The following is a 27,868-nucleotide window of genomic DNA, read 5'->3' on the forward strand; positions in this document are numbered from 1 at the left end:
CCACACTGCACGACCAGGGAAGCCCCATGACTTGTTTTTTAAAGGGCAAGAAAATTAGGGTGGCTCTTTCTAGAATTTGAAAAATGTTAAAATCTAGATGCAGCCTATGAATCTCTGTTAGTATGGAGAAAATGAAGACCCAGGAAGATCTGGATCAGATTAATTTCAGTGGATTATGGGTAACAGTATATTTGACAAATCATGGTCTTTAACAACTTTGATATCAGTGACTAGCTTGGGCAAGTTATTTAACTTCTCTGACATTGAGCTCCTCCTTTGTAAAATGAAACTAAGAGTTTGGTGGTGGGGTGGCATTTACTCTGAATCAGGCACCTTCGTATTACTGTAGGTAAGTGGTAAAAGTTAATTTCCATATTCTAATGCCTTATTCCCCATTGCTTAATAGAATGCTTTTAAGGAATGGGCCTAGGTGAACAATTAGACAAGTACTGTTGCTGAATGCTGTGGAAAATCCTTAAACCTTTTGGGTGGTCTCATTACATATTTCGGAAAATTATTCTATATATGTGCTCTCTAAAAGCACTTTAAAGTCTCTTCGGAAATCCCTGACTCACAGGACAAAGTGAATCGCTGCAGTAGGGGAGTCTGCAAGCTAGTGAAGCAGCAGGGACCCTGTGATCGGGAAGAGTTTCCCCCATAACTGTTGTCTTTCCTCTTTAAACAGGTGGTTCCATCAAGGCCCTAATCCCTACAGCGGAGCCCAGGACTGGCTTTACTCGGGCAGCTACTGGGACAGAAACTACTTCAATTTGCCTGACATTTATTAAAACATAGACAAGTTGGGGCATTTGGCTAATCTACAGATAAGACTTAAACCTGTGTTTTAAAATTTTCTTCTTTGATTTCTACTCATCTTTTGAAAAGAGAAAAAATCCTCTCATGATAACTTGCATTTCACCCAACAAAAGTAGGGCATAAGGTGGATACTGGTGATGAAAGTCTTTGGAAGAATGGGTAATTTTGCTATCCCAACACGCTTATTTGGAATACTGTTTTATCTAGAGGTATGGGAAACTGTTGGAGAATATGCTTTTTGATGGTTGCTGTTGCCGTATTCACTGAAGGTTTATACCTAAATGTAACTTTAGCTTTATGGAATTATATAGTAACCCAAATCAAGTTATTTTGAATATTTTTAGGCTGTCATGCTTGAATGTTTTAGATTTAACTTCGAAATGTGTAGAATTCTCCTATATGATGTTTATATGCTCAGATATAGAGGTTACGCCACCTTGTAGAGACTGCGTTGAGAAGACGGCTTTTCTTCTTACTAATCCTCTCAATTTTACCCCTTCCCGCCTCTCAAAAGAAAAACAATGCCTGAGTGTTCAGAAGAGAGATTTCTGATTTGAAAATTCTAAACTGGAAAAGGTATTTCGTTTGCTTATTTTAGTGCTCTGATTTTACTTTTACAATGTTCTAATGTCGTTAGAATTAAAATGTTTGAGTTGTACATGTTTGAATTGAAAATAGGTATAAAACCTAGCAATTCACAAAAATACCCCAGAAATATAGATTTTAGTCACCATCATTACATAATGAGAAACCTTTTTAAATGCTTCAACTCCCAGTGGCAAATGCCACCAGAGAAATTCAGTTGTACTCATGTATTATAAGTATCAGACTATATAAAAGGAGGTCTTGTGCATTTCAAGTTTGCAAGGCACCTGTGTACTTAAGATACGTATGGAGACCTACTTGTACAGTAGCTTTGCCCCTTTAATTGGGGTACATTAATCTTACGGTATTTATCTACCCAACCCCAGACTGAGATATTGCTCCAGGGGGCCTTAGGTAGCTGCCAGTAAGTTATTTTAATGGCTGTCTTGAAGTTAACAAGTGTTATAATGAAATAATCTACCTGATGCTAAATAAAGGCTTTAGAATGTTCAAAACAGTGTGGTCTCTTTTAAACTTTGAAATATTCTAATGCTGCACTTAATAGGATGCCAAATTGTCAGGTGTCCTTACACGAAAGTAAGTCCTTGTGCTGCCACGGTCCCCAGGGCCAGAGCTCACCCCCGAGCTCACGTGCTAAGTAGGCAGTTAGCACTCACTGTTCTCTGGGTAAATACAGTATTTATTAGAGCAAGGTGCCACTGTCTTCACTTGGTGTGAATGCCAAATACAGAATTATTAAGTGGAATACCTTGGTAGAAAATTGCTAGAGTGGAAAGTTTTTTTTTTTTTTACAATGTATATGAGCATTGGAAAATGCTATTGTGTCATATCACAAGTCTGAAAATATTTAGGACCTGTTGTGTTTAGATGTTTGTACACCGCCTAAATTATAAAATAAGCAAGGCGACAAGGTTTTATGCTTGCATGAAGTTTATTGATATATTACGCTTGGTGGCAGACTCCACCGTGAAGGTCAGCTCAAACAGTGTCATCTTCGGCACCTGTTAGGAATAATGTAAATAGTGACTTGTTTAATCATAAAACTGAACATGTAAGATGAGTGGATGATCAGAAATGCAAGTTCTATCCTGCTCTCCTGCTAAGCTCTTAATTATGTTATCTGTGCATGTGCACTAAAATATCCTAGCACCTCATGCCCAGAACGGCCATTTTGACAGTTCCACTAGAAGTCTAAAGGGTAGGAGTAGGTAAATGCTCATAGTCCTAAGATATTTGCAAAAGTCTCCTTAAGTAAGTATGGTAACTAACTGTGGTACTTGAACCTGCCTAAAACTGAAATCTAGCTTTTGTCCGTCAGACGTGTGGTAGTAAGTACTGGTTGAATAAAAATTTTTTAATGATTTGTGAGTGATAAAAACTTATCTGTGGTTAACACCACTTGTCCCTTTAGCTCATGAATGTGTTTCCAACCTATCCATTCTGCTGTAAGTATTCACTGACTTACCGCACTGACTGGGTGCTCCGTATATAATCTCTCACCTTGTCCTCCCCGCCCCTTAAACCTGCCAACTAGATTATAAAATTCCCACATGAGACTGTCTTTGTCTTTATGTTAATCCATCCCTTTGGCATCGTCTACAGGGCTAAACACAGCGCCAGGTGTTCAGAGGTAGCTGAGTTGGTTGCTTGGTTATGTGTTTTAGGCACCAGACCCTTGGTGTGCGTCACTGCGGCGCAGTGCGCCTGCCGTGCGCTGAGTAGTAACGTGGTAGGGAGGTGGGGGCAATCACCACGTCGGATCCGAGCGCACCCCCCGCTCACTGCGTGTCTCAATTCAGTGTCTTAAAATACCTCAGTCTCTAGGTCAACAGATCAACCTGCTTGAAAACTCAAGTGTGTTAAGGCCCCCATATCATGGGAAGAGAATTTACCTGCCAGTTTCAAGTTTCTGCTCTGCGAACATTGGCAGTTGTCACAGTTATTTCTCCAGCAATACCGTAACTTCCACAGGGAGTACCTTTGTCACCAAATCCTGAACGTTTTTTGGCTACATCTTCTACCGGGAAAGCAACAGAAAGAAAAACTGGACTTTGTGGTCTGGGGACATCTTGTCCACTTGTAGGAGGATTAGCATTCTGGGGATTGGGGGTGTGTTTCTGGAATTTCTGATCTGCAGGAACAGCAATGGGGACTTGCACTGCAGTGTATCTCTTCAAGGCATCTGACTGGGGAACAGGCTTCCAGTCCTGTGCTTCCTGAACATTTGAGCCCACTAAAATGAAAGGCGGGGCACTGGTCGTCTTGCTGTCCATCATCCCGGAAGTTGGAGAAGCAACTTTTGGTGGGTGCTGCAGAAACTGTGGCTCCTTAGAATTAGGTAAATAGAGGGTTGCTTGGGGGAAAGGCCCAGGTGCAGGTGGTGGTGACGGGCGACTTTGTTGACTCATGTCAGTTAGACAATAAAGGGTCCACATGTTAGAATATGGTGGTGGTTGTCCTGCTTCGCTTGCTGCTATTGCTATAAAAAAAAACATGTGCAGGTGTTAAAGATTTGGTCTCTGTATCAGGCGCTATGCACAGAAGTGTTTTTTTACATATAAACAAACAGCTGTAGTAATATGTGCCATAAAGCATGCTATAGAGAGTGCTAAATAAATTGTGTTTGGTAATGTGAAAGGAGAGATTCTCTACAGTCAGAAAACGAGAACAGTGTTGTGATAGCCAGCGGCACGGACACTAGGGTTGTGGCTGAGAAGCAATCTCATTCTAAGTTGCTGTTTCTAGGAACTTAACTTTAGACATGGCTTCTGCAGGGTCCTCAGAGGAAATGGAGAATCAACAATTCTGGCTGTACCAAAAAAATCAACTGAAGAGTGTGTTAAGCCATTGAAAAAAGCATTAAAAAAAGCACTGATGTGTCTGCATAGTGATTGATGGTTCTCTTTACGGAAGAAGTCAGCACTACGTGTCATCTTTTGATCCCATGATCAAGGACCTCTGGCCCTTTGCAGGCGGCATCGTCTCCCATCAGCTTGTCACTACACACGAAACATCACCTAACCTAGGACTCGGAACCTGAGAGCACGGCTCCCTCTTCGGCAAGGCTTGAAATCATAGGTCCTGGGTGGCAGTAGAAGGCTGGTTGGTCGCACAGTGGATCTTTAAGTAAAAAGAGGTCTCGGAGGGCCATCCGTCTACTTACACCAAGGCATCTACCATGTCAAGTTAGACTTGCCTAATTGAAGACAGTGCCGTCTTGGAGAACGAGTCCCAGAAGCTGGGACGGAGGAGCAAAGGTTCCTGATGGAGGAGCTGCACTTGGCCCAGCTGTGCTGAGTCACCCTCTGAACACGGCCCGTATCCCTAGTGCAGCTTTGTTTTCTTCCCCAGAAAAGAAAATAACACTATGCACACAATTAAGCTGTGTTTTCAATAGCTTCAGATGCTTTCAACTGATAGTTCTGGAAGCTAATTAAAAATATGCACGAGCCCAGTCTTCAGGCTTTTGTGAAATACCCTTAGTGCTTTGGAAATAGTGAAGCACTTGAGAACAGTAACTTGGGATGGAAGTGCTGCTTAGACCACAAGTGTAATGCCAGCCCCACAGACTACGTTCCAACACTGCCCTCTGCCTTTTCAGCTGCGCAGAATCCCTGTCACACTGCCAGACAGAATTTGATCTCTAAACACCTGCTGTGGTAACACTTTTTTATCATTCTGGCTCTGGTAAGAGTCAAGGGTGAGAGAGTTTCTGCAAAAGGAATGGCGGGGTTGGCTCCTGCACGTCCCACCTCCCTAAACGGATAAGGGCTGCTGCACTTGCCTAGATGGAGTGGGAGGGTGAGCGGACCAAATGCCATAATTAGATCGAGATGGGAGGTCAAACCGTGTCTGTGTCACAGGAAAGCGGTAGTGATGGTTCAGCAGCCAAGAAAGCAGCCTGATTTGGGCGCCTGTCGGGGAACCGATGGAAGGAAGCCGGCCAGCTTCGCCGCGTCCATCCTTTCTGCTGCTGCTACCTTCCCGCTCCCCTGGGTGACAGAACTTCAGCTTGACCTTTCCTCTCTCCATCCAGCTATGAAGCCGCTCCCTCACCTGCGGGAAGCTCCCAGGCGGGACGTCAGGGCTTGACCAGCCCCCAGACCAGGTTGCAGAGTTCTCCCACCTCAGCGCAAAAGCAGTCAAACGCACCACCATTTCTTTCATGTTTTTAATGCCATCGCCTGTGTAAATACTTTGTTGTCATCTGATTTTACTTTTACAGGTGAGGGATTTCGAACCAACACCCCTTAGTTACGGTTTTGCAGGAGTATCCAGATCACATGAACGTGTTTTGCAGCTGACAACAGGCTCTACCATTTTTCACCACACAGTATGTCCAAAACAACACGAAAGTGCTAGATGACCGAACTTTGAGGCCAAGCAGTGGTGATGTTGCTTTAAAATCACTCATCTCGTAAGAGTGAAATCTCAGATACAACAAAGTCTTTAAATAGGTTTGGCATTTTAACTACTACTAAAAACAAAGCTTTTTGACCAGTCTGCAGGGAGCCTACCTCGATGGTCACCTGAAATATAGATGTCACTGGAAGCACCGCTTTTAATTTTGTAAGTAATTATCTTACCTGGCTCCGTCAAACCTTGTTTAGGTGCTACTTCTCATTCTGGTTCGATTTCTGGTTCATTAAGACCTGGAACAGGAGGTTGGGGGCCACTAGATGATCTTACGGACGCACCTGAGCGCACTACTTGTGCGGCTTCCCCTGAGAGCGCGGGTTTGACCTCCGTCTCCTGGGACGCACGGTTTTCCCATGAGTCCTCCTGCCCAGCACTGCCAGGGGCGAGCGCAAAGATGTCCACTTCAATGTGCACAGATATTTCAGAGCTCACTGTTGTGGCAGAGCTGTCTGCCTCCACATGTACTGAGGAGTCATATTTTGCACTCTCCAACTGCACAAAGTTTGCAGAACCCACAGATTTTTCAGACCCGTGTGAGGCTGTCTCGCCTACTACAAGTATGGGACTAAGGGGTGGTGACTGCTCATTTCCTTTAAGACAAGCAACATGATCAGAAAAGGGGATAACCGTTTGTTCCAGTATTTGCTCAACATTAGTAGCTCCTTCGATCACAGGCTCATCTTTATCGATAGATGCTATGTGCGTGGTGGATGTCACCTCAATAGCAGCCTGCAAAGGGACCTGAGGAGCTTGACTGTAAGCAGGAGGTTCTTGTTCATCCTGCAAGGGGAATGAGGAAGCCATTGGTGGTTCAGCCTTATGGTGTTTAGGTTTAGGACCCAAATCTACATGGACAGATGTCTCGCTCAGAACCTGCACTGCTGCCATCTCTCCAGAATGCACAGGAGTGGCCACCACATCATCTTCAGCAGCCTCTGAGCTCAGCATCTCCTTGGGAAAAACGGGCATACTTGTTGCCACGTCCACCATTAAAATTTCAGAGTGATCCGAATGAACCGGAGAAACATTACCTAACATCTGAACAGCAAACTGAGCTGGGTCAGCAGGGACATAGGCCAGCTCGGGTGAGACAGCTGCTGGCGACGGCGGTGAGGCCGGGGTGGCATTCTCAGGGGCGGTCGGTTTCGAAGGAGCACGAGCTGCTTCAGGGGCGCCCTCAGGCTCTGAGAACAGCTCAGCATGAACCGACGGGAACTGCGTGGTTTTGTTGCTAAACTGCGGTGCAGTTATGTTGTCCTCCTCTGTGTCCGTAGATTTTTCCATCCGTTTAGGTTCTTGGGAAACTGTAGATGTTCTTTCTGGCTCTTTCACACATTCTGCTTTCTTCTCTTGTGCCATTCCTTCTGACCACTTCTCCCCTAAAAAAATGAGTTAGATGGGTTAATAAGTACTTATTCCCCAAAAAAGGAATTATGAAGAAAGCATAGGTTGAGCATTCAAATGTCAATATATACGCAAGTACAAAAGAGTTTTGCTTTAGTTTCCAACATCGGTAACTTCACTGTGGGCAACAAAACCTTCCTGTCCTTATCCACTCAAAAGACAACTCAGTTCAGTTCCTTAGAAATAAGTGACTCTAACACTCAGATACCACCTTCAGCTGGTCAGCGTCAGGGGAAAGATGATAACTGCCTAAAAGTAAGCTGAAAACGTCCATGGACAAAGCTCCTGATCCAGACTTCCACACAAAACTGGGGAAAGAAAAAAACACTTCATAGCTTAGTAATGAAACAAATGCTGTCATATGATTAAAGGCATTCTTCAGTTTAAGAAAATTGGTATATAAAGTTCAACTTAATGAATTGGAAAACTAGGGGACTATAGAATACGTTTACATTAGGAAACGTCATGTTTTCTATTCTAAAAGTGGTAGCACCTGCTGGTAAGGTGTGATAATGCAGCCGAAGTACTGACCCAGAAGAGCAGCAGATAGACAGCTCTGGTTCCAGAAGTAGGGCTCAGTGGATCCTCAGGCAGGAGGAAAAAAACCATGGCTTAGAAGGTCAAGACAACTGATGACACACAGAAACCCCTAGAGCTAGAAAACTGCTGTAACATCATCTTCTGCACTCAGCGTTCTGCTTGTCACTCACACGTCTAACCTCATCAGACGTTTTCACATCTGCTTACTTTACTGAGGATTCTCTCTTTGGGGAAGCATTTACCTAATATCATGAAATCTGCAGGAAGAGGAGAATTTGCCTTACAAGAACATACTTGCTTCAAGTCAAAACTTTGGAAACGTGTCTTCATGGGTCCAGCTCTTTTCCAAAGAACAGTGTCCTCCAGGGTCTCCTCCTACATTAGCGGCTGATTTTCTGTAAACTCAGATCAGGTGTCTAATTCTGGACGTGGATACCACACAAACGCTCACATGCTAAGAAAAGTTTCATAAAGACAGAAAAGCCACATCTACTCTTACCTCCCTCTGCTTCTAGAACAATGACCTCATTTTCTAACCAGCCACCTCCTCAGGACTTCCCCACCCATTTCCAGTCAAAGCCCTTTACCCACTAATACACTTGACTGTTTGTGCTGTGTGTAAAATACTGTACACTAGGCATTGTTGAGGATGGAAAAATTATTAGGACAAGACCTCATAAAGCTTAGGGGAAATAAGATATACAGATATTACAGGTTAAAAGTGTAAGTACTTAACAAGGGTACCATTTAAGACCTATGGAAGCTCAGAGGAGGAAAAGATATCCTCCGGCTGGAGGAATAAGGGAAATTTTGTTTAAATAAGCCTGGCCTTACGCTTAAGATACTGCTGCACAAACTGTCTGCCATCACAATGAGGAAAAGCCAGATAAATGTCAAAATGGTAACTATGAGCCCATCAGAGAGCAGAGTCACAAGGCAGTCAAGTAATCTGATTTCCAAAGAGTAACCAGCCCTTCTAAGGAGAGAAGGGCCACAGAACTCCCTCATCTGTGGCAGGGCCTGGAAACGTCACCACCATACCAGCTGGTAAGGTATCAGCCAAAATCTTAATGAACTGATGAAAGCCAAATGTGGGCTAAGATGTCTGGAATAGTCTGGGACTCCAGACGCAAGAAGTTCACACTCACAGGCACTTTTGTGGAAGATGGAAGCAGGGTAGAAGGCCAGAGGGGAATCCTATATCAACAGCAAACAGAGGGCTCCTTCCTACCCCTGGGGCAGAGGCAGGAAACACTAGCTCAAGACTGACCACAGATACGAGGCAGAGATTGCCGCGGACAACTGACAGGAACACTGAGAAAGCCCCATCCTCAATGCCTGATGCAAAGACCACCTAGGTCAGAGAATCCCTGCCCCGAGAGCCCAGGACCAGCAACGAGGAACAGCAGCTGCCCCTGGAGGGAGGGGCAAGAGTGTGGGGAGAGATGCCCTCAGTGGGGCCGGCTGGCGGGGAAGGCCGAGGGCAAGGTCAGGCAGCCCACCGCTAAAGGCATTTGAGGCCCGTGGAACAGTGAAGGTAGGAGAGCCACCACGAAGCCCAAGCCCAACTTCTCACTAGACTCACCTAGACACCTACACAGCAGTTCAAGGCCTCTACAACACTCTTTTCCCCCACAAGGACCTAAATTCCCCAAGTAATGATTTATTTCCCCTGAGAGTTTTCAAGAACCCAACCAATTTAGGGACTAGATCACTGCAATCCCTAGATTGCCTGCATGGGACTCGTGATACATCACTTACACGACAGGAATTCAGCTTCTGTGGAAAGGGCCACTTGCCCTTTTCAAAGTATCTCACAGGCTTGTCGTACCTGGAATCATATCTAGGAGCTTAATCTTTAGGTTTAGTATTTTTGCCTCTAGAAGTCCCCTATTAAATAACCATTCTGGAAAGGTAAAGCATTATATAATTATGAATCATAACTCATCCGAGAGTTTATGATATTGCTTCCTTCCCCACAACTTTTTCATAGTAAAAAGGTGTATGAGAAGATCTGGGTTCAGTCCTGACTGTGATTGAACAGATGCATGGCCAAGTCAACGGTTCTGAGCTTCAACCTCCTGGTGTGCAAAATGGGGATTTTAATTCTGACCTCACTGAGGTTTTGCAGAGATTAAATGGAGTCATTCACCTAAAAGTGTTCTATAAACTGTAAACCACATATAAATGGGGAAAGAATAAATCAACACCTAGTTTAAAAAGTTTTGAAATGTGATATCAAATTAAAAATTATAAGCCTCATCTTTAAATCAGCTTTGATGAAAATTAATTGGCAATTTCATAATCTGGATGATAAAATGCAGGGTGTTTTTTCCCATTTATAATATATGTATTTGTATATATACATACATACATATATGTCATATATACTATTTTTAATAGATATATTTCATCACTGTAACATTAAATTGAGATCAAATACCTTAAGCTTTAACAGTGTTTTTGAAAATGTAAAGCACTAGATGAACCATTTGGTTTTGTTTAGAATACATGACAGAATGTTAGCAAACATACACAAACAAGTTATCACATACATAATTATATTGCGTTCCTGTTGATATCTATTATTACAAAAGGTAAAGAGCTTTTCTCTAATGTTTTAAGGTCTGTTTAACAGTTCCAAAGATTGCTGACTTGTAACACTGAGATTATGTTTGTGTAGAAAACTATTAAAGTTGTAAACTAGGTTTGCTATAGGTTGATCTTACATGTCAACCTCATGAAGATGAACTCAGTATGACGTCAGTAATCTGGTTTTACTTGAACTACAAAAAACAAAAAACTGCATGAACTCTCAGAATTACATACATCACTGAAGGCACTTCTTCCTCTAAAACATTTCTTTCTAAGTTTAATAAATGACTGATTAAAACTCACTGTAGAATCCTGATTTTCCATGAAACCAATCAGATAGATACATTCCAAGCATACAGTATTTCTTGGAATAGGCAGAACTCACGTGGAGACTTGGGGTGCTTGGGGCATGATCAGGGAAGAATAAGGAAAAAGGCATGTTCTGGCACTGAAGGGAAATCTGAAAGCTGTCCCAGACAAGAGGAGAATATGAAGCAGGACAGAATAGGAGATGGGAGAAGTGATTAATAGGAGAGGGGAGAGGAGAGGACTGCAGGAGGGGAACTCACAGGAGTGCTTGGACTCAAAAATTTGAAGTAGTAAGGTACATATAGTTTTAAAAGTTTAAAAGAGAAAAAGATTCCAACTACTGTGTGTTGAACTGATTGGAATGATGAACACCAGTGACTATCAAGTAGGTGGTCTGTTTCTTTTCTCTCCTTCCTCTCTTCTCTTCCTTATATTCATTCTTTAGTGACCAATCCTTAATTCCTATTATGGGATAGACACTGGGGAATCTCCTAAATAGTACAGTCTGATTAAGGTTAGAGGCACATAAACAGATGACAATGTGATCAGTGCAGTGACTGAAATATGTATTGGATACAGTGGCTTTTAGGTAATTTTTGTTAAGCTTAAATGAGAAGGGGCAGGTGTGAAAGGGGCCCCGCACAACTGCCCCATCCAAGATGCCAAAGAGCCCCTGCAGAGTACAGGTGTAAACCAGCCCTGTGCATTCTGATTTCCCTTATCAGAAAATTTATCAGTCTCCCTTGGCCAATGGGACAGAAGTGGAAGTCTGCTAGACTTCTTAGATTTTACTTTTTTAATGAAAGAAAAAAGTATCATTTATGCCACAACTTCCTCCTCCTTCCTGATTTATACATGGATATAATGCCTAGAGTAGTGGCATGAGGCTACAAACAAAATATGCTAAGAATGATAAAGCAGAGAACCTAGATAATTGATGCTTTATTATTATAATATCAGCAGCAGAATGAACGGCACTTCCAGATATCTTGTTTTTCACTGCTAATTGGTTTTCTGTTACTTGCAGCTGAGTACTTTCCTAATATGAGGCATAAGTTAGAAGTTGTAAAGCAGGGACTTCCCTGGTGGTGCAGTGGATAAGACTCCACCTGCCAGTGCAGGGGACACGGGTTCGATCCCTCATCAGGGAAGATCCCACATGCCGTGGAGCAGCTAAGCTCGTGTGCCACAACTACTGAGCCTGTGCTCTAGAGCCTGCAAGCCACAACTACTGAAGCCCGTGTGCCTAGAGCCCGTGCTCTGCAACAAGAGAAGCCACCGCAAGGAGAAGCCTGTGCACTGCAGCAAAGAATAGCCCCTGCTCGCTGCAACTAGAGAAAGCCCACGTACAGAAACAAAAAACCAACACAGCCAAAAATAAATAAAAAATTAAATCTTTAAAAAAAAAAAAAAGGGCTTCCCTGGTGGCACAGTGGTTGAGGGTCTGCCTTCCGATGCAGGGGACACGGGTTCGTGCCCCAGTCCGGGAGGATCCCATGTGCCGCCGAGCAGCTGGGCCCATGAGCCATGGCCACTGAGCCTGCACGTCCGGAGCCTGTGCTCCGCGACGGGAGAGGCCACAACAGTGAGAGGCCCACGTACCGCAAAAAAAAAAAGTTGTAAAGCAACGTGAATGAGGGGGATTGTGGTATATGCTGCTTTTTAGATACCATGTCTGTTTTTATTCTATGAATTATGTATCCATTTTAATATCCATTTTCTCATTGGGTATTTAAATATGTTATCTTAAGATTTATCAAGGTGATCCGTTTGGATTTTCTATATCATGTCATCTGTGAATAAAGTACTTTTACTTCTTCCTTTCCAATATGTATACCTTCCCCCCCCCCCACCTTATTGCACTGACTAGAACCTACAGCACAGTGTTGAATAGAAATGGTGATGTCAGACATATCTATTCCGGTTCTAATCTTGATGGGAGAGTACTCAAAATTCACCATTTAGTATAACGTTAGCTGTAAGTTTTTATGCATACACGTTATCAGATTTAGGAAGTTCCCTTTTTATTTCTTGTTTGCCTATAAACTTCTTCAGAAGTATTTCTTGTAGAGCAGGTCTGATGGCAGTGGATTCTCTCAGCTTTTGTCTGCCTGAGAATCTCTTTATTTTGCTTTCATTTTTAAAGGATATATTCACTGGATATATATTCATTCTAGGTTGGCAGCTTTTTGCTTTTAGCACTGTAGAGATGTCATTCCATTGTCTTTTGGCTTCTGTAGTTTGTTAAGAAATCTGCCATTTCCCTGATTATTCCCCAGAAAGTAATGTGCCTTTTTGCCCTGCCTGTTTTCATGATTTTGTCTTTTTCAGCAGTTTGACCATGATATACTGAAGCGTGGATTTCTTTGTTTTTATACTGCTGTGGGTTTACCAAACTTTTTGAATCTGTAGGTTGATGTCTTTCAATCAAATAATATTTTTCCATCTACTCTTTTCTCCTCTGACTCCAATTACATATTAGATCCTTTGATCATGTCTCACAAATGTGTCTTACACTCTTATTGTTTTTCTTCTTACTTCAATTTGGATATTTTCTATTGCCATGGTTTTTTAGTTTCTAATTCTGTCTTCTGCTAGTAAAGCCATCTTATAAAAATTTAGTTTGCAATTGTGAAATAACCATTTGTTTGTTATTTTAAGATTCTTACTCTGTTGAAGTTCTCCATCTTATGTAGTCCTTATGTAGTAATTCTAATATTTGGATCTTCTTTGGGTCTGCTTCTACAGAGTGTTTTATGTTTTAGTTCTTAATTATTAGTCACTTCCTCCACTGCTCTGAATGAATGGTAGTTTTTAATTGTATGCTGGAAATTGTAAATGACACATTGTAGAGACTCTGACTATATTGTTTTCTTCTAAATGGTGTTGGTCTTATTCTAATAATGGCAAATCTGATCCTCCTGAGACTTCATTTTACATTTTGTTAAAATAGACATATTTCAGCTTTGTTCTTACTCCTATCAGATTGTCTTTATTCCTAGGGTGTGACCTTCCTGGGGTCTCAACTGGATTGCCAGGGTTTCAGAAAAGTCTCTTCATTTTGGCTGGGCCCAAACTCCAAAGCCTCCCCCAACACTGTACCACTTCTGAAATCCCTACCTAGCTTTCCGTCTTCCAACAGCTCTTCTCTGCTAAGCCTTCACAAGCCTTACAGTCCACACATGAGCAGCTTAGGAATTGCCCCCCCACAAAAAAAAAGGAAATATTTTTGCTGACTTTTGGGGAATCCGTCTCTGCAAATGCCTCCTCTCTGGTGCTTTGTCACCCAAATCCCAGCCACATTAGTAGCTCCAAACTCTGCTTCTCTGTTCTCTCTTCCTGGAGAGACTTCCAATCTCTGCTTGGCCTCTATTTTCCTGCCCATGAATTTGAAAAATGACACTGGGGTGAATATGGGCCTCAATTTCTGTGAACCCCATTTCCCAAGAATCCAGACTTTGTTTTATATAATTTCTTCAGCTTTTATGGGTATTTATGATAGGAAGGTAAGTCCAATATTACCTACTTCATCATAGCTGAAACTGAAACCTCTCAATTCCTCCTAGCCCAGTATCTGGCAATGGATAGGAATTTAAATATTTGTTAAATGAAATACTCAATTGGACTTTAAGGATATATAGGATTTGAAAGAAATGGGAGGGAAAGGAACTCCTGGAGGGAGTTAGCATAAGCCAAAATCAAATGATCAAAATCAAAATTACTTTTTCAAAAAATGACAAGTTGTCAGTCTGGTGCATAAGGTCTGTGAAGATATGAAATAAGAGATAATTGCAAAGGTAGGATAGATTTAGCTCATAGAAAGCTTTGCATGCCATGGTCTTATAAAGGGATCAAAATTTACCTACTATAACTTAGACATGCCAGAAAGCATTACTTTACTTTCTCTAGCTGATCTCAAATTGCATTAAAATGCTTACTTCCCAAAGGCACAATTTATTTGATCTTACTTAAAAATATTTGTCCCTTCCAGTTTAAAAGTCACTTTGGGTTTATTATTCAGTCCTTTTGGGTATTGCTTTTTTTCAAAGGTTCTTCCCACTTCTGAAGAGGGAATCTGAGTGCTGTGGTGAGCTCTGGCTCTGATCCACATGTTGTCCTTCTCTGCTGGCTCTCAATTACCTCTGGTAGAGGCATAACTCATACTGCCTGTGTTCTGGGTGCTAGTCTCTGACTTCACTGTATTTACTACTCAAGTTTCTACTTTGTGAAAGGTGTGGCCTGTGTGCTTATTTCACTGAAGGACTGAGAGATTCCCTTCCTAATTTGGTCCTTTAGCAATTAAGGCCTAGCTGAAAGTTTATTTTATTCCCAGCTTCAACATTTTGCACTTAGCTCTCTATTAGTGGGATGAGTCACTTCACTTTTCCCATCTGGATTACTTGCTGGTCAGCACTCTGGGACAATCTAAACACATCTGGATCCACTAAAAGCCACACACAGGCCATAGGACACAAGAAATATTATCTCAGTCTCATCTGAGAAACACTCTCCATTATTTCTAATCCATTGCTTCAAATGTAATTATTTTATTCAACCAGTATTTACTGAATGTCTGATCATGACGGTTATAGTGCAGGAGTTCAATGTAGCAGGTGATGTGCTAAAGGCAGTACCATGCTAACCACTCAGCTTCTGAGAAGCATGCATTCTTCTAGACAGCACCCAGGAATGCAGAGAACAAGCCACCTGCTTGATGAGTCTTAGGGAATTCTGATCATAAATTCCACCTACCTTCCTTATCACCAGTTTCAATGTCACCTAGCACTTTTCATGCACTACCCACGCCCCAGCACCACAATCCCATTGTCAAGAAGGACTTTCCAGTTCCCTTTCCTGTGCAGCAGGAAATAGCCTTATATCTTATCTTTATTCCTCCCTCCTCTATGGCTTATATAAAGTAAAAACTTGATTCTGGTCATGTTAAGTCTTAAATCAAAACTCAGCTTTGGAAATTCCAAGAAAAAACAGGCTCCTGCAAAACTCTAAAGTGTTAGCTTTTTTATTACGAACTTTGGAAACTCAATACTGAGTAATGACTTCCTTGCTCCAGACTATATTTACCTTTTCCCTACAGTAAATTAATGCTTCAATGGGTAGAGATCAGCAGAGCAAACAGGAGAAAAATAGAGGTTATCTGAAATCAAGAGTATAGTAATTTAATATTTTTTAGAAGTACCCCTGCAACACTGAAGAGTCTGGAACAGTATGGAGCTATCAGAGTTTCTGGATAGCAGAGTCAGATACTTAAGGAAGGAAGGTGTCCTTCCTTCATGGAACTGACATCTACTTGTGGCTCCTGACCTCACCTTGGCAGCCTGGTTTACCATCCTAGCTTTCCTGGTTTTACTTATCTGCTTCTTCCCCAGCCCCCTCCTCTCTTAATCCTGACCCTGTGTTTCTGTCCATAGTCTGACAGTCTGACCCCAGTTCTTGACTATACCATTTGCTCAGTGATTTATTTGCGATCTTTAGTATGGACAACTCCCCCAAGTGATTAATCTTACCACATCATTAAAGCACGAAGGACCTAAGCCCCACTCCCAACAACGTCGCCAGATAATCACTGCAACTTTTTTTTTAAGTCAAAAAAAAAGTGAAAATTCTTAACCTTGGTACAAATTACCACCCTGCCAAGGCAAACACAAGACTTGCAGAAATAAGAGGGTCCTTCTGACACAATACTCATCCCTGTTTAGGGAACCAGTATAGCCTTACTTGAAAAAAATGCCCAGGAAAGTACAGAGTACACCAGAGCCTCGTAAAATTTAGTATGGATAGTCCTGAAATCGATTTCTTGTTTTTTTAATGAGTGGATAGCTACAAGTATGTGTAATGAATTCTATAAGGCATAAAAATAGAATTTGGCATAAGAAACTGAAAACATATATTATGACTATCTAATATGAATATATAACTCAAGATAATATTTAATGATATGCATAACTATTACGGTGCTACATAAGAATTGAAACTGGGCTCAGTGATGAGCAGCAGTTTGTGACTCTAATTACTACTCTATGGCCATGCCAAGAACATCGAGGGTCAGTTAGAAAAGTTAACACGTAACTCAGTTGGGGATCTAGGTGCGCTAGGCCTTCTTGATTCTTCAAAAGAGGTGGCTATTTCCTGCCTCTGTTGGAAGCCAAGACAGGAATAACACTAGAAACTAGACTCAATTAGGCTTAGGAGGACGGAAGGTGCTAGTGGTGGTGAGATCTCACTTACCACTCTCGTGGAGAAACCACTGCCCTCTTCGTGGAGTGGTGAAAAGATCAGAATTAGTACACTCCTTCCTGACAGGAGGAAGAAGTGAAAAGTGGGAGATAATGTGGGGAAAGAGCACTGAGATTTCACTCCGAGTTCAAAAATTAAAGCTTTTTCTAGAGGGCTCCTAGTGATCCCTACTAACGAGTCCTACTACTAGGAAGATCTTCATGCACTAGGAAGATCTAAGTTTAGATCCCAACTCTACCAATTAATATTTTAATATTTAGAAACTTACAAGTTATCGAATCACTCCCAAGCATCAGATTTCTCTTGAGTAAAGTTGTAGTGATGTTACCTACCTTATAAAGTTCTCTTAATTGACAAAATATATTGTAAGTGCCTAGGACAAAACAGTTACTCAAAAAATTCCATTCCACTTCTTCCTTCTTTTCCTAGATATACTAAGTGGTAGAACTTGAGACAACAGTTTTGCCTTAAAATATTGCCTGAGTTTCTAAAATCCCCTCAATGATTCATGTGGATTAGTGAAGAAGCTCTCCTGAGAAGACTGAGAAATAGAAAAGCTTTCATTGATTCATCCAGTAGTAAGACCTACTTAATCAAGTTGCAGAAAAATACAAGAGGAGGATCCAAGAAAGTGTTTTACATGAGGTGCTTCGGAAGTGAGCACATGTGGGTGAAACGCCACAATGGAGGCCTGGATAGAGCCAGGCTCTGGAAAATGGGAGAAAAGATGAGAGATGACAGAGAAGTGAGAAAAGTTGCTCTCCTGTCTGGTTCTTTTCCTCTTCCCTCCTTCATCACCTGCCTCTGCAAGAAAGTTTGAATGCAATGGGGAGATGGGTAAACACTATTGGTCCTATGATGAGGCCTACCAAAAATGGGGCTCCTTCTAGGAAAAATCCCAGAATGGAGGGTTTGAATAAAATAAATGATATGTGCAGGATATACTTATCTCCATACTTTCCATGCATACGGGCAGCTTGGTAGTAATGCTGCTAGGCAGCAAACTAACCAGCTGGAAATAACTTTGGGGGATACATCTGACATCTGGGAGATGAGTGGGGACCAATGCTTCAGGGATGGTAGTTTAGCTCTTGCTCCTATCACCAAGTTCTAATAACTGGTGCTGTCTTTTTTTTTTCCTGCTGTACAGCAAAGTGATTCAGTTATATATTATTATTATTTTTTATATTCTTTTCCGTTACGGTTTAACACAGGTTATTGAATATAGTTCCCTTGTTGTTTATCCATTCTATATATACTAATGAAGAAGTCCATTAAGAAGCCATTTGGCATGACAATAAAAGGCAGACAAAATGAGCCCAATTGATACTAGACCGTAACCCTGAATATATTTTCTGGTTATACCTTGTGTTACCTTCCCCAACTCTCTGGGGAAGAACAAGCAACATTCGTTTCTACTCTACTGTCTAAAGAGCAGTCTGTTTCTACAGCCATACTGTGAGTCTACACTGTGTCAATTTCCTTGATATCTACAGTTACTGGAGGAGAAAGGCAGGAGTATCTCCTACCCCTTACCTCCATCGAAAGCATGGCTGCTCCATTAGTTCAGTCTGTTAATTTTGAACCCTGAGATTCAAAGATGTTACCCTAGTTGGACCAAAATCCACATCAGTTTAGTCCACTTGCTAAGCTGAATGGTGGGTATAGTCTTCAGTAAACAGATTAGCCACAAAGGCTACCACTTAGTTACCTACAACCATAAAGAGTCAGTGATAAAGAGTCACTGACTTTATCACCATTCTCAAACACAGCAAGCCTGCACAGCCAGTCGTCTCAAAGATAGTTCCTGGTATAAAGGACACAAGTACAAAGGCCATAATAACTTTGACCGCCTGGAAGACCAGGCTCATGGGAAGGGGGAGAGTGGTCAGTGTTCCAGCATTTGTCTGTATGTCCTGCTGGTGGTAAGCAAATCTCAGACCTCTTTCCTTTGGTAAGCTGACAATGCCATCAGGACCCTGCAGGGGAGCACCCAGACTAGACAATAAAATACTCCTAAACCACGGTGACTCACTCTCCTACCCCTTGAAATGCTGACTCTTGCTGTTCTTAACCTTGTTTTCTGTTTTGGGAGTCTCTTTCACTGTAGATCCAAACCCTCATGATTTTTACATTTTCCTAGGTCTACCCTTAACTTCTCCCTATCTTGGCTATGTTATCCATTAACATCAGTGGCAGAGAATAAAAGTGGCCAAAACTCACGGATCCTACCTTTACTTTTTCTATGGTCACTTCAAAATGTTGGTCAGCCAATGTAGCATTATTTAGTTATTTCTCACACTCACCTTAAGTCACCATTTTCTCCACAAAATTCTTCCAAAAGCTTTGCTTACCATTCTTTTAGATATGTGTGCCTGTCCTTGGGGTTTAACTAATATATCCTCTTTTGCTTATATTGATCTTCCCAAATGTTCATAATGTAAACTTTACCTTTTTCCTTTCTCCCCCTCTGACTTCTTCACTGCTCCTCCATCAACTCAGTTTCATGCTGTTATGTTCACATAAGATAGACATTTACACATATACACGTAAAACAAGTTTTTCTAAGCAGACATACAGCCTTATATCACAGGGACAGGCCAGAGACCACCTTCTATGAAAAACTTATCTCTTCACTACATAAAGAGACTCTTGGAACAGAAAAGGTGGTTAGTGACACCTAATCGATGTCCTGTCCTCCAAGCTGGACTGCACTTAAACCATCATGGGGAGAAAAAAAAAGGGTGATTAACCTTTTCTACTAAAATAATCTTCCAAGAAGAGTGTTTCTACAATGTTCCTAAGTGATGTATCTCATTATAATTTGAGTATTACCACAAAATTCAATTCAAAGACAGGCATATTGGAAAGGGCTTGAGTCATAGTTGACACACACTCTTCTAGGTCTCACTGTACCAAATGGTTTGCAAAAGAAGAGTGTTTCCTATTTTAAAATTTAGAATCCTCCAAAATATCAGTTCTCAGATTTTTAAAAAAACTGATTCAATAATAAAAATAAAGCATCAGTGTGATTACTTAAACATCAGTGTAATTATTTAAACAGACAATATTTGTGAGCATCACTCTTAAGCTTAAATGTATGCTAGGAATGATGCAATAATTTATAGCTAGATTTTTATTAAACTATTACTACTTACTGTACTTACCTTTTATCTGATGAAATAGTTTAACAAGATCTTTTACATCCAGAGAATTATTTCCTAAAGAAATAAAGGAAATCAGATACATAAAACTCCCAATTTAAAATGCTTTCTTTTTCAAAGCAACAAATATATAAAGCAATAACAAACCTTCTCTAAACACAATAAGTTCTTTGAAATAAACTGCTGCAAACTGGGTGATGTTTGGTGGATTGGTTTTGAGTATGGCTCTGCTAACTCCCTCAAGCAGAGTCTTGAGGCCATAAGGTACGACAAGTCTGGGCCTTGCAGAAATCATTCTGGCGGGATGTCTGTAATCTCAACTGTAATGAAGAAACACAAAGTCTTATAAATAGTATATAAGGTTTTTATTAAAAATTTACAAGTTAACTATAGCTTCTAAGAACAAATCTATCTCCTATGAAAATCACTAGCCTTAGTTCTAATCTCTAGGTATTTATTCTAGTAAAATGGGCTAATGTTAATAGTAGTTTTTAAAAAAAGAACTATACTACCAACAACTTATTATGTGCAGATGAGCAATCTAGTACTATTAAAGAAATCCATGGGAAAAGCCCTGCCAGGAACTCCAGTATGATATTAAAAACAAAGAACAAAAACCAAACAAAACCTGTTTCTATAAAATTAAGTAAATATTTTGTGCAGTAAAATGTCAAGAAATATAAATCGAGCTCATTTATCTGTGTCCAAGAAACAGCCTTCCAAACCATATGGGAACTGGCTTTTCTATACATTCATCAAATAGAGTTACAAAGTAGAATTTCTACAAGAAAATGTATTTTTTCTCACTTTTCTAAGTATATCCCCGGACACAGATCATCCTTAAGTATACATGTTTTAACTTTAATTTTGTTTTTAATATTCATCTGAGTAGTAACTTGTGGTATTATACCACCCACCACCATCCATACCTCTTTTCTCGTATCTTCCCTTAACCTCTGCCATCGTTTTCCTCTCTCCCTTCTTTTGGCTTTCTGGATTTTAAGTGGTACCAAGGGCATTGCACAGTCTTACCTGTAACTCTTAGCTGCAGAGATTGCCACCCTAAACTGTGTCAGTGTATGTGTGTCCTGTTTCATTCTAAAAAATTATTTAAGAGGGCTTATAAATATACACAAAGAAGAAAATTAAATATTTAAGGAACTCAGTTCAGTGGTTAAGGGGAAAAGTATGGTAGGAAAAATAGGATGAAGCCACAGGTACTGTCCCAAGACAAGCCCCCTGAATTACCAAGTAGCCATCACATAATAGGAAATGGTTGGTTAAATGATTCAGGTTTCCTGAGATAAAAAACCAAATCAGTTGCTTGGGAGAATCACAGCTCTTCTGGGCACTGAGACCCAGGAGAAATTTCTCCTATGGGTCCTCATAAAGAGAAGAATAGTGTGATATAATGAACCATGTCCTCAACAATATCTCAATATTGTTGGGGCCAAGGGGCACAGTTTAGTTACAGCAGTTACACAAAAGGCCAACCTCTAATAAAAAGCAACTAATAGCAAAATGCTGAATATTTTAAAAGCACATTTCATCTTCCTAAAGGTCAGGAAAAAATATCGCCAGAGCAAAACCTTTGAGAAGGGCACTGTATTCGATCGCCTAATGAAAACTTACTATCAGAGTATCATTCAACAGGAGATTTACTGAATTAAACCATCTTTAAAAAACCAGTAGTGCACCTGTAGCAGGGCCCCATGCTAAATGTTAAGGGACATAGGCGGTAATTATATGGATGATACATATTCACTTCATTTATATTTTATATATATATATGTGTATATGGACGTATATACGTGTATATATATGTCCATATATACATATATACACATGTATTTTTAAGTACATCCGTTGCACCCCAGTGCGAGTTGAGAGATGGGTCATGATTTGATAGTGGCTTACCGGTAGCCACGACGGAGCTAACAAAACACCCATTCTGTAATCAGCAGTTGGTGCTACCGACCATGGGGAGAACGCCCACGCAGAGATCCTCGATTTGCCGCACCCCTCCCCCTCCCCAGGCTTTGTGAATGGTGCGGAGCCGTTTAGGGCCCCGGCCCCAGGTATGCGGAGCATCCTACGACGCAGCTCCTTACAAAGAGCTGTCCTCGACAAGATGGGACACGCTGGGACACCGATCCTCAACTACATCAACGGATAAAGTCACGAGTACAGACGTTGAGGGTTGTTTCAAATGACAGCTCACTAATTCTGCTCAAACGTCTCCTTGTGTATTTGACAAAAACACATTTGTCAAACACTAACAGATTTTACATTCCCCACACCCCGCACCAAACCCACTAACCTAGGGGTAACGCCTGAGTAGGAAAACGGTGCCTCTGGCTGAAGATGCGAGAATAGGGGCTTCGGGGCCACAGAAAACGTCAACAGCACCCACCACTCACTTCCTAAACACCTACGCTAGGGTCTGTGCTTGTTTTGCCGTTTGGCTGGCCTGGTGGAGGGGGCAGAAAGACCTGGGAGAGCGGGCGTCCAGATTCCACCCCGACTAGTTCAGCGGTGGTGGCGGCGGACCCGCCGACCCAGACCCCGTACCCCTGAGTCCGCCACACGCGCGTTGGCCGGCGGTTGCCTCACTGGCCGGTGTGTGCACCCGCCGGCCTCCCACTCCGGGGGCCGCCACCTTTCCCGACACGTGAACCGTCCACCAACCCCTCCACTGCGAGGGAGGGCCTAACTGCGGCAGGGCCGTGGGCTTTTTCTCCAGACTCGCCCCACCTTCTCCTTTCCGGCTGCGCTCTAAATAGCTTCCTCCTTGCCACCTTGCGGGTGGCTCCTGAAGAAACCCGCGCACCTGGCAGTGTCTTTTATACCTCTGGGGACGTCACGCCTGCGTCACAAAGCCCCGCCCTCTCGCTGAAGGCTCCAGAGGGCCTCGGAAGGAGGTGGGGCCTCGGCGGCCCCAGCCAATGGGGAACCGAAAAGGACAAAAGCCGGAACTCGGCAGACCACTGTGGTGGGCTTCGCCTTTTCCGGCAGAATACAAAGGGGCGTGGGAAACTGACGTTTCCAAACCGCCGGGAGTCAGTCCAGGCGACAGCCTCTCCGCTTTGAATCTCTCGGTCTAAAATAAGAGCTGGCTTGGAAAGAGAGAGAAATAGATTTACGGCAGTTCTATCTTACTGCCACCACATAACACCACTCTTGCCCCCCCCCCATAATCTGTTGCTCTCTAGTCACCTTTTTGAAGAATAATTTCTGCCACCACGTACACCACACTGGTACAGTATCATGCAGCGCAGTACTTCTCTTGAGAAACTCGCCTGCCGAAAGAGAATCTGGCATTGATCCTGAGTCTTTCTGTCTCTCCGTAATTCTGGATCTTGCAATACCTCAGGCATGATGTGTCCTCCCCAAACCATACCATCAGGGGCAGGTTGCAAAGTCGACGAGGACTGTGTATAACTTCAGCTCCGTTTCACCAAAGTAAAGGAACGCTGACTCCTTTAAAATACTCTCTGCTTTTTTACCCATTCAGGTTCTTATTTGTGCTGGGCATTAAATACCACCACAGTCACGATGATCAGACTCCAAGCAGCTTTCATTGTCATCCATTTCCACATGTTTAAAAGGCAACAAGAATCACTGTAAATCAACCGTTAAATAACATCATCAGGGCATAGATCTGACAAAACATTTTTACGTTACAAAAAATTAAGACTTCCAGAGCACCTTGCAGCAATAGGCAATGTTGAAGCCCCAGCCTACATCTATGCTGCACACGGCATTTTGAGGATATTAATCCGTCCATTATTACCGAGTGCCCATTATGTGGCAGACAAGCCCCCATTTCTCATGAAGGTTACGTTTTAAAAGAAGAAGGGCTTCTTCCCTGGTGGTGCAGTGGTTGGGAGTCCGCCTGCCAATGTAGGGGACATGGGTTCGAGTTCTGGTCCAGGAAGATCCCACGTGCCGCAGAGCAGCTAAGCCCATGCGCCACAACTACTGAGCCTGTGCTCTAGAGCCCACGAGCCACAACTACTGAGCCCACGTGCCTAGAGCCCGTGCTCTGCATCAAGAGAAGCCACCGCAATGAGAAGCCCACTCACCGCAACGAAGAGGAGCCCCCGCTCACCGCAAGTAGAGACAGCCCGCATGCAGCACCGAAGACCCAACTTAGCCAAAAATAAATAAATAAATTTATTTAAAAAAAAAAAACAGTAAAGAAGAAATGCTCTCTTTTAGACTTTTAAGTGTGATGTTAGAACTGCAGATGGTATGCTTTTCGGTCCTCATCACTGTCCCCGCACCACACTTTGGTAGTGTAAACAAAAGTGAAATGAGGGTTTGGTTTATAATATATTCAACTATCAAAGGTGTAATGAAACTGAGCTAAGAACCCCAAATACAAACATTAGAGATCCCACGTATGGTGACTTCTGGAATGAGAGACACCTAACCAACCTTGGTGTGTCATCTTGAACGCCAATTAGATGTATGTGCTGTGCCGAATACCTGTTACTCAGAAGGCAAGCCTGTACTCTTTCCACATTTCTGCAATGACTGTTCTGTTCAAGTTGCTCTGAAATGCAAACTGTTACAGTGAAAACATCTAACAAAAAATTTTCAAACCACTATGTGCTGCTTTGATTTCTAGAACTCCTAGTGATTTGATGTGGCTTTACAATCTTCTTGTCCTTGTGTTCATCTCTTTCAGTCACCAGGGATCTAACTAAATTGCAAATCTACTTCGTTCTCCATTGCTCCCTGCCCCTCCCCCCTTCAAATACTTACTCTATAGAAGTCCAAGGATCACGCTGTGACCTCTGTGTAACTACCTCATCTTACCATTTGGTTTCCACTTGACTTTCTAGAGACCTGGCCTGAATACACATGCTACCTGTCACCTCTGTGCCTTTGCTCATCAGGTCCAAGGCCTGAGACATCCTTCCAGCCATCATTTTAACTTGACTGCATCCTTCTCCTCCTTTAAAAGTCAGCTCAGGACTCTCCTCCTTTAGAAAACCAATGGGTTAGAAGCATTTTTTTCAGTGGCCCCATACTATGCCTAACCTTGCCATGTGTTTGACTCTTCTCTCAGATTTACTAACTACTTACCAAAAGATGATAACCTAGGGCAATGTCTCTCTAATGTAGACCACCTGCATTAGAATTAGCCAAGGGCCCGTTAAAAATATCTTCCTAAGCCCTACCTAGAGCCTACTGAATCAGAATCTCAGAGTAGGGATAATCTGTAAAACTAAAACTTGAGAACCACTAGCCTATGGGAGGAGAAAGTAAGTGTAATCCAGAGTTCAGCTAAGTTACAGGTGTGTTGCTTCTATTGAATACCCCAGTCAACTAGGAACTAGAGCTCAGCTCCCTTGCTAGTTTTCGCATGTTAGCCAATTGTGTGATTTTTGCTCACTTTAACTGAAGGGGCACATTTTTTATGGACCAACTTTCCATTCTCTTGCTCCCCCCTCCCCTGTCCTTTTCTTTCTGTATTTCCTCTTTCTAGCTTCAAGTCCCCTCCCTCTACTATGTATCTTTTTGGAAGGATCTGGGCTTAACAAGATTTTTTTTCCACAAAATATACAGGAAGGAAGGGAGGGAGGGAGGGAGGGAGGGAAAGAGAGAGAAAGAAATACCAAACAGTACATTATGACTGTGTGACCATATATCTTCATAGGTAAAGGAGCCATATTTTAATACTTGCCACCACAATCTGCTTAAGGAAGCAATCAACTAGGAAAGTTTACATGGTAAAGGCATATACGTATGCACACACACACGTGCGTATGTGTATGTGTATATTTTAAAAATCATGTATGCATTGTCCTCTGAGTTGGCAGAAAGAAAAAAGTGCAAATTCTCTAAATAATTGACTTATACAATACGAGACAATAAATATTCTGATTTTCTGTGACATCTGAAAGTAATAACTCTTTACTCAAATACTTAGCTATCACGTGCTGAAATCAAAAAGATACCTAACCCAGTAAAAGTAAAATCTTAAACACATCAATCACAAAGATGCATATTACATGATTAGTACTAGACGATGCCTCAAGGTGCGTCAAATTATAAATGTGTTCCGAGTACATAAAATACACATTAGAGATTTCTCTCATCATAGGCACAGTCTAATACAAAAATATATCTGACACGTACAAATTAGAAGATCCATTTGACAGCCTCCAAAACAGGAAAAGGGGAAGAAGTAATGCCAACATAAAAAAGCACACATAGATGCAAATAGTTCTGCTTATATGATTATTTTCTTCATCAGCGAGGGGTAAAGAGCAATTTACACCAAACTAGTTTTCCAGACAGATCACAGTAATTCACAGGTTGGATAAGTCATAGCACGAAGGCCAGAACCGTTATGAATTACTCAACTAAAAAAAACGTACTCAGATTTCAGTGAATCTAACAGTACAGTGTACTCACAGCGTGGTTTTGTTATTTTAGAGTCTTCAGAACCACTGTCTACCCCTTCTCCGTGCTTTACCACCAGGTTCCCAGAAAAACCACAGGGGCTAGCCTGCATCAAACCTAGAAGAGACAGTTTATAAATGCACCTGTCCTATAAACATACTATTAACAAAGACTTACTGGATGGTGTTCTAATGGTGTGTGTTCAGTTAAGTGAACTGAACACAAACTTATTTGAAATCCTGAAATCTCTCTGGAGAAATAAAAGTTTTTAAAGCAGTTAATATAGGAATTTTAAAAAAAATTCAAAAGTATGGGGCCTTATGTAATCTCTCAATACTGAAAAATAGTTCAAGCAACATTTGAACTGAAAATTCAATTAAGTATGAACGCTGGAGCAAAAACTTCGTGATTCTAAATGTTCCACAATCATAACTGAGAAGTTTGCCACATACACTAGAGCCAAAAAGACAACAACATGGCAAGAGCCATATTTTAAAGATTCATAACATTCTTCCCTTCAGCCTTGATGAAACCCGGTATCTAACATTTTTAGACGTAAATTTTTCCTTTCCGAAGGCATCTGTTGATACCTGACTTCTGGGTCTTCCCGTTCATGAAAGTAGGACAGAAATCTTTTCTCTCTGGCTAGCATCTAAAATCCCTGCAGCAGTCAGGCTAGAAAGAAAGTCAATGTTAATAAGCATTTTGGAAGTGAGAAAACATGAAGATAGATTAGCCAAAATCAATGAGGAATAATCATTTCTTTTGAAGAAGTTATTATTCCCTCAATACCAGATGAAGTAGATTGAGGCTGCCAACATTCTAGCTGCTCCTTCCATGTCTGTTTTGAAGAGAAATATTTTAAAGTACTGACGTCGCATGAGATCATACTTCAGCTAAAAGGATATGTAAATAAATGACACCCCAAGATGATATTCTTTATTGCAACGTAAATTTTAAGAAATATCTAACCTTAAGATTTGAGCCAGGTTAGGCACACAATTATGACAGAAATTCTTAAGTGACTGAGGTATATAGAGTCTTCAAAACCACAGGTGTGCAGTACTGAACAAAGAGGTAAATGAGGTGACAATAAAAATTAGCAACGAAGGATTAAAAAATAACTTTGAACTCTGTTTCCAATATCAATAACCTGAGCTAAGGGGAAAATGATTAAGTCCTGGCAATAGACAGTCCAGTGAATCCTTCATCAGCAAATATTCTGAGGCAAAAGAATCTATGTTCATTCAAGAATAACCTTTTCAAGTAATTTGTTGAAAGATTTCCAAAAATTGGTAATTAGACAATTTATCATAAAGAAAAGGAAACACCAAAAATGTAGG

At 41.6% G+C, this 27,868-nt stretch overlaps 2 protein-coding genes across 25 annotated transcripts in view; one reads left to right on the forward strand and one right to left on the reverse strand.

The window, feature by feature from the left end:
* The window catches only part of OSBPL1A (oxysterol binding protein like 1A), a 237,814-nt gene extending 235,031 nt beyond the window's left edge, over positions 1-2,783 (forward strand). For all 17 annotated transcript variants that reach the window (XM_067699463.1, XM_067699459.1, XM_067699456.1 and 14 more), the window contains one exon: positions 686-2,783. In XM_067699463.1, coding sequence (XP_067555564.1) covers positions 686-788 — 103 coding nt within the window. In that variant the 3' untranslated portion in view covers positions 789-2,783. The remainder of the gene's footprint in view (positions 1-685) is intronic.
* CABYR (calcium binding tyrosine phosphorylation regulated) lies at positions 1,014-27,695 on the reverse strand. 8 transcript variants are annotated; one of them, XM_067699475.1, is made up of 7 exons: positions 26,538-27,695; positions 23,325-23,729; positions 20,256-20,428; positions 20,112-20,165; positions 6,120-7,220; positions 3,315-3,901; positions 1,014-2,423 (listed from the first exon to the last, which is right to left on the reverse strand). In XM_067699475.1, the coding sequence occupies exons 3-6, from the start codon at positions 20,401-20,403 to the stop codon at positions 3,324-3,326; spliced, it is 1,881 nt and encodes a 626-aa protein (XP_067555576.1). In that variant the 5' UTR covers positions 20,404-20,428; positions 23,325-23,729; positions 26,538-27,695; the 3' UTR covers positions 1,014-2,423; positions 3,315-3,323. The 8 variants fall into 8 exon arrangements, with proteins under 8 accessions (XP_067555576.1, XP_067555575.1, XP_067555583.1 ...); XM_067699474.1 differs by lacking the exon at positions 26,538-27,695 and having other exon boundaries at positions 23,325-23,407; positions 23,509-25,717; XM_067699482.1 differs by having other exon boundaries at positions 3,315-3,439; positions 6,873-7,220; positions 23,325-27,307.
* Between the last annotated feature and the right edge of the window lie 173 nt (positions 27,696-27,868).

Source organism: Pseudorca crassidens, chromosome 12, assembly GCF_039906515.1.
Source record: "Pseudorca crassidens isolate mPseCra1 chromosome 12, mPseCra1.hap1, whole genome shotgun sequence".
Lineage (NCBI taxonomy): Eukaryota > Metazoa > Chordata > Mammalia > Artiodactyla > Delphinidae > Pseudorca > Pseudorca crassidens.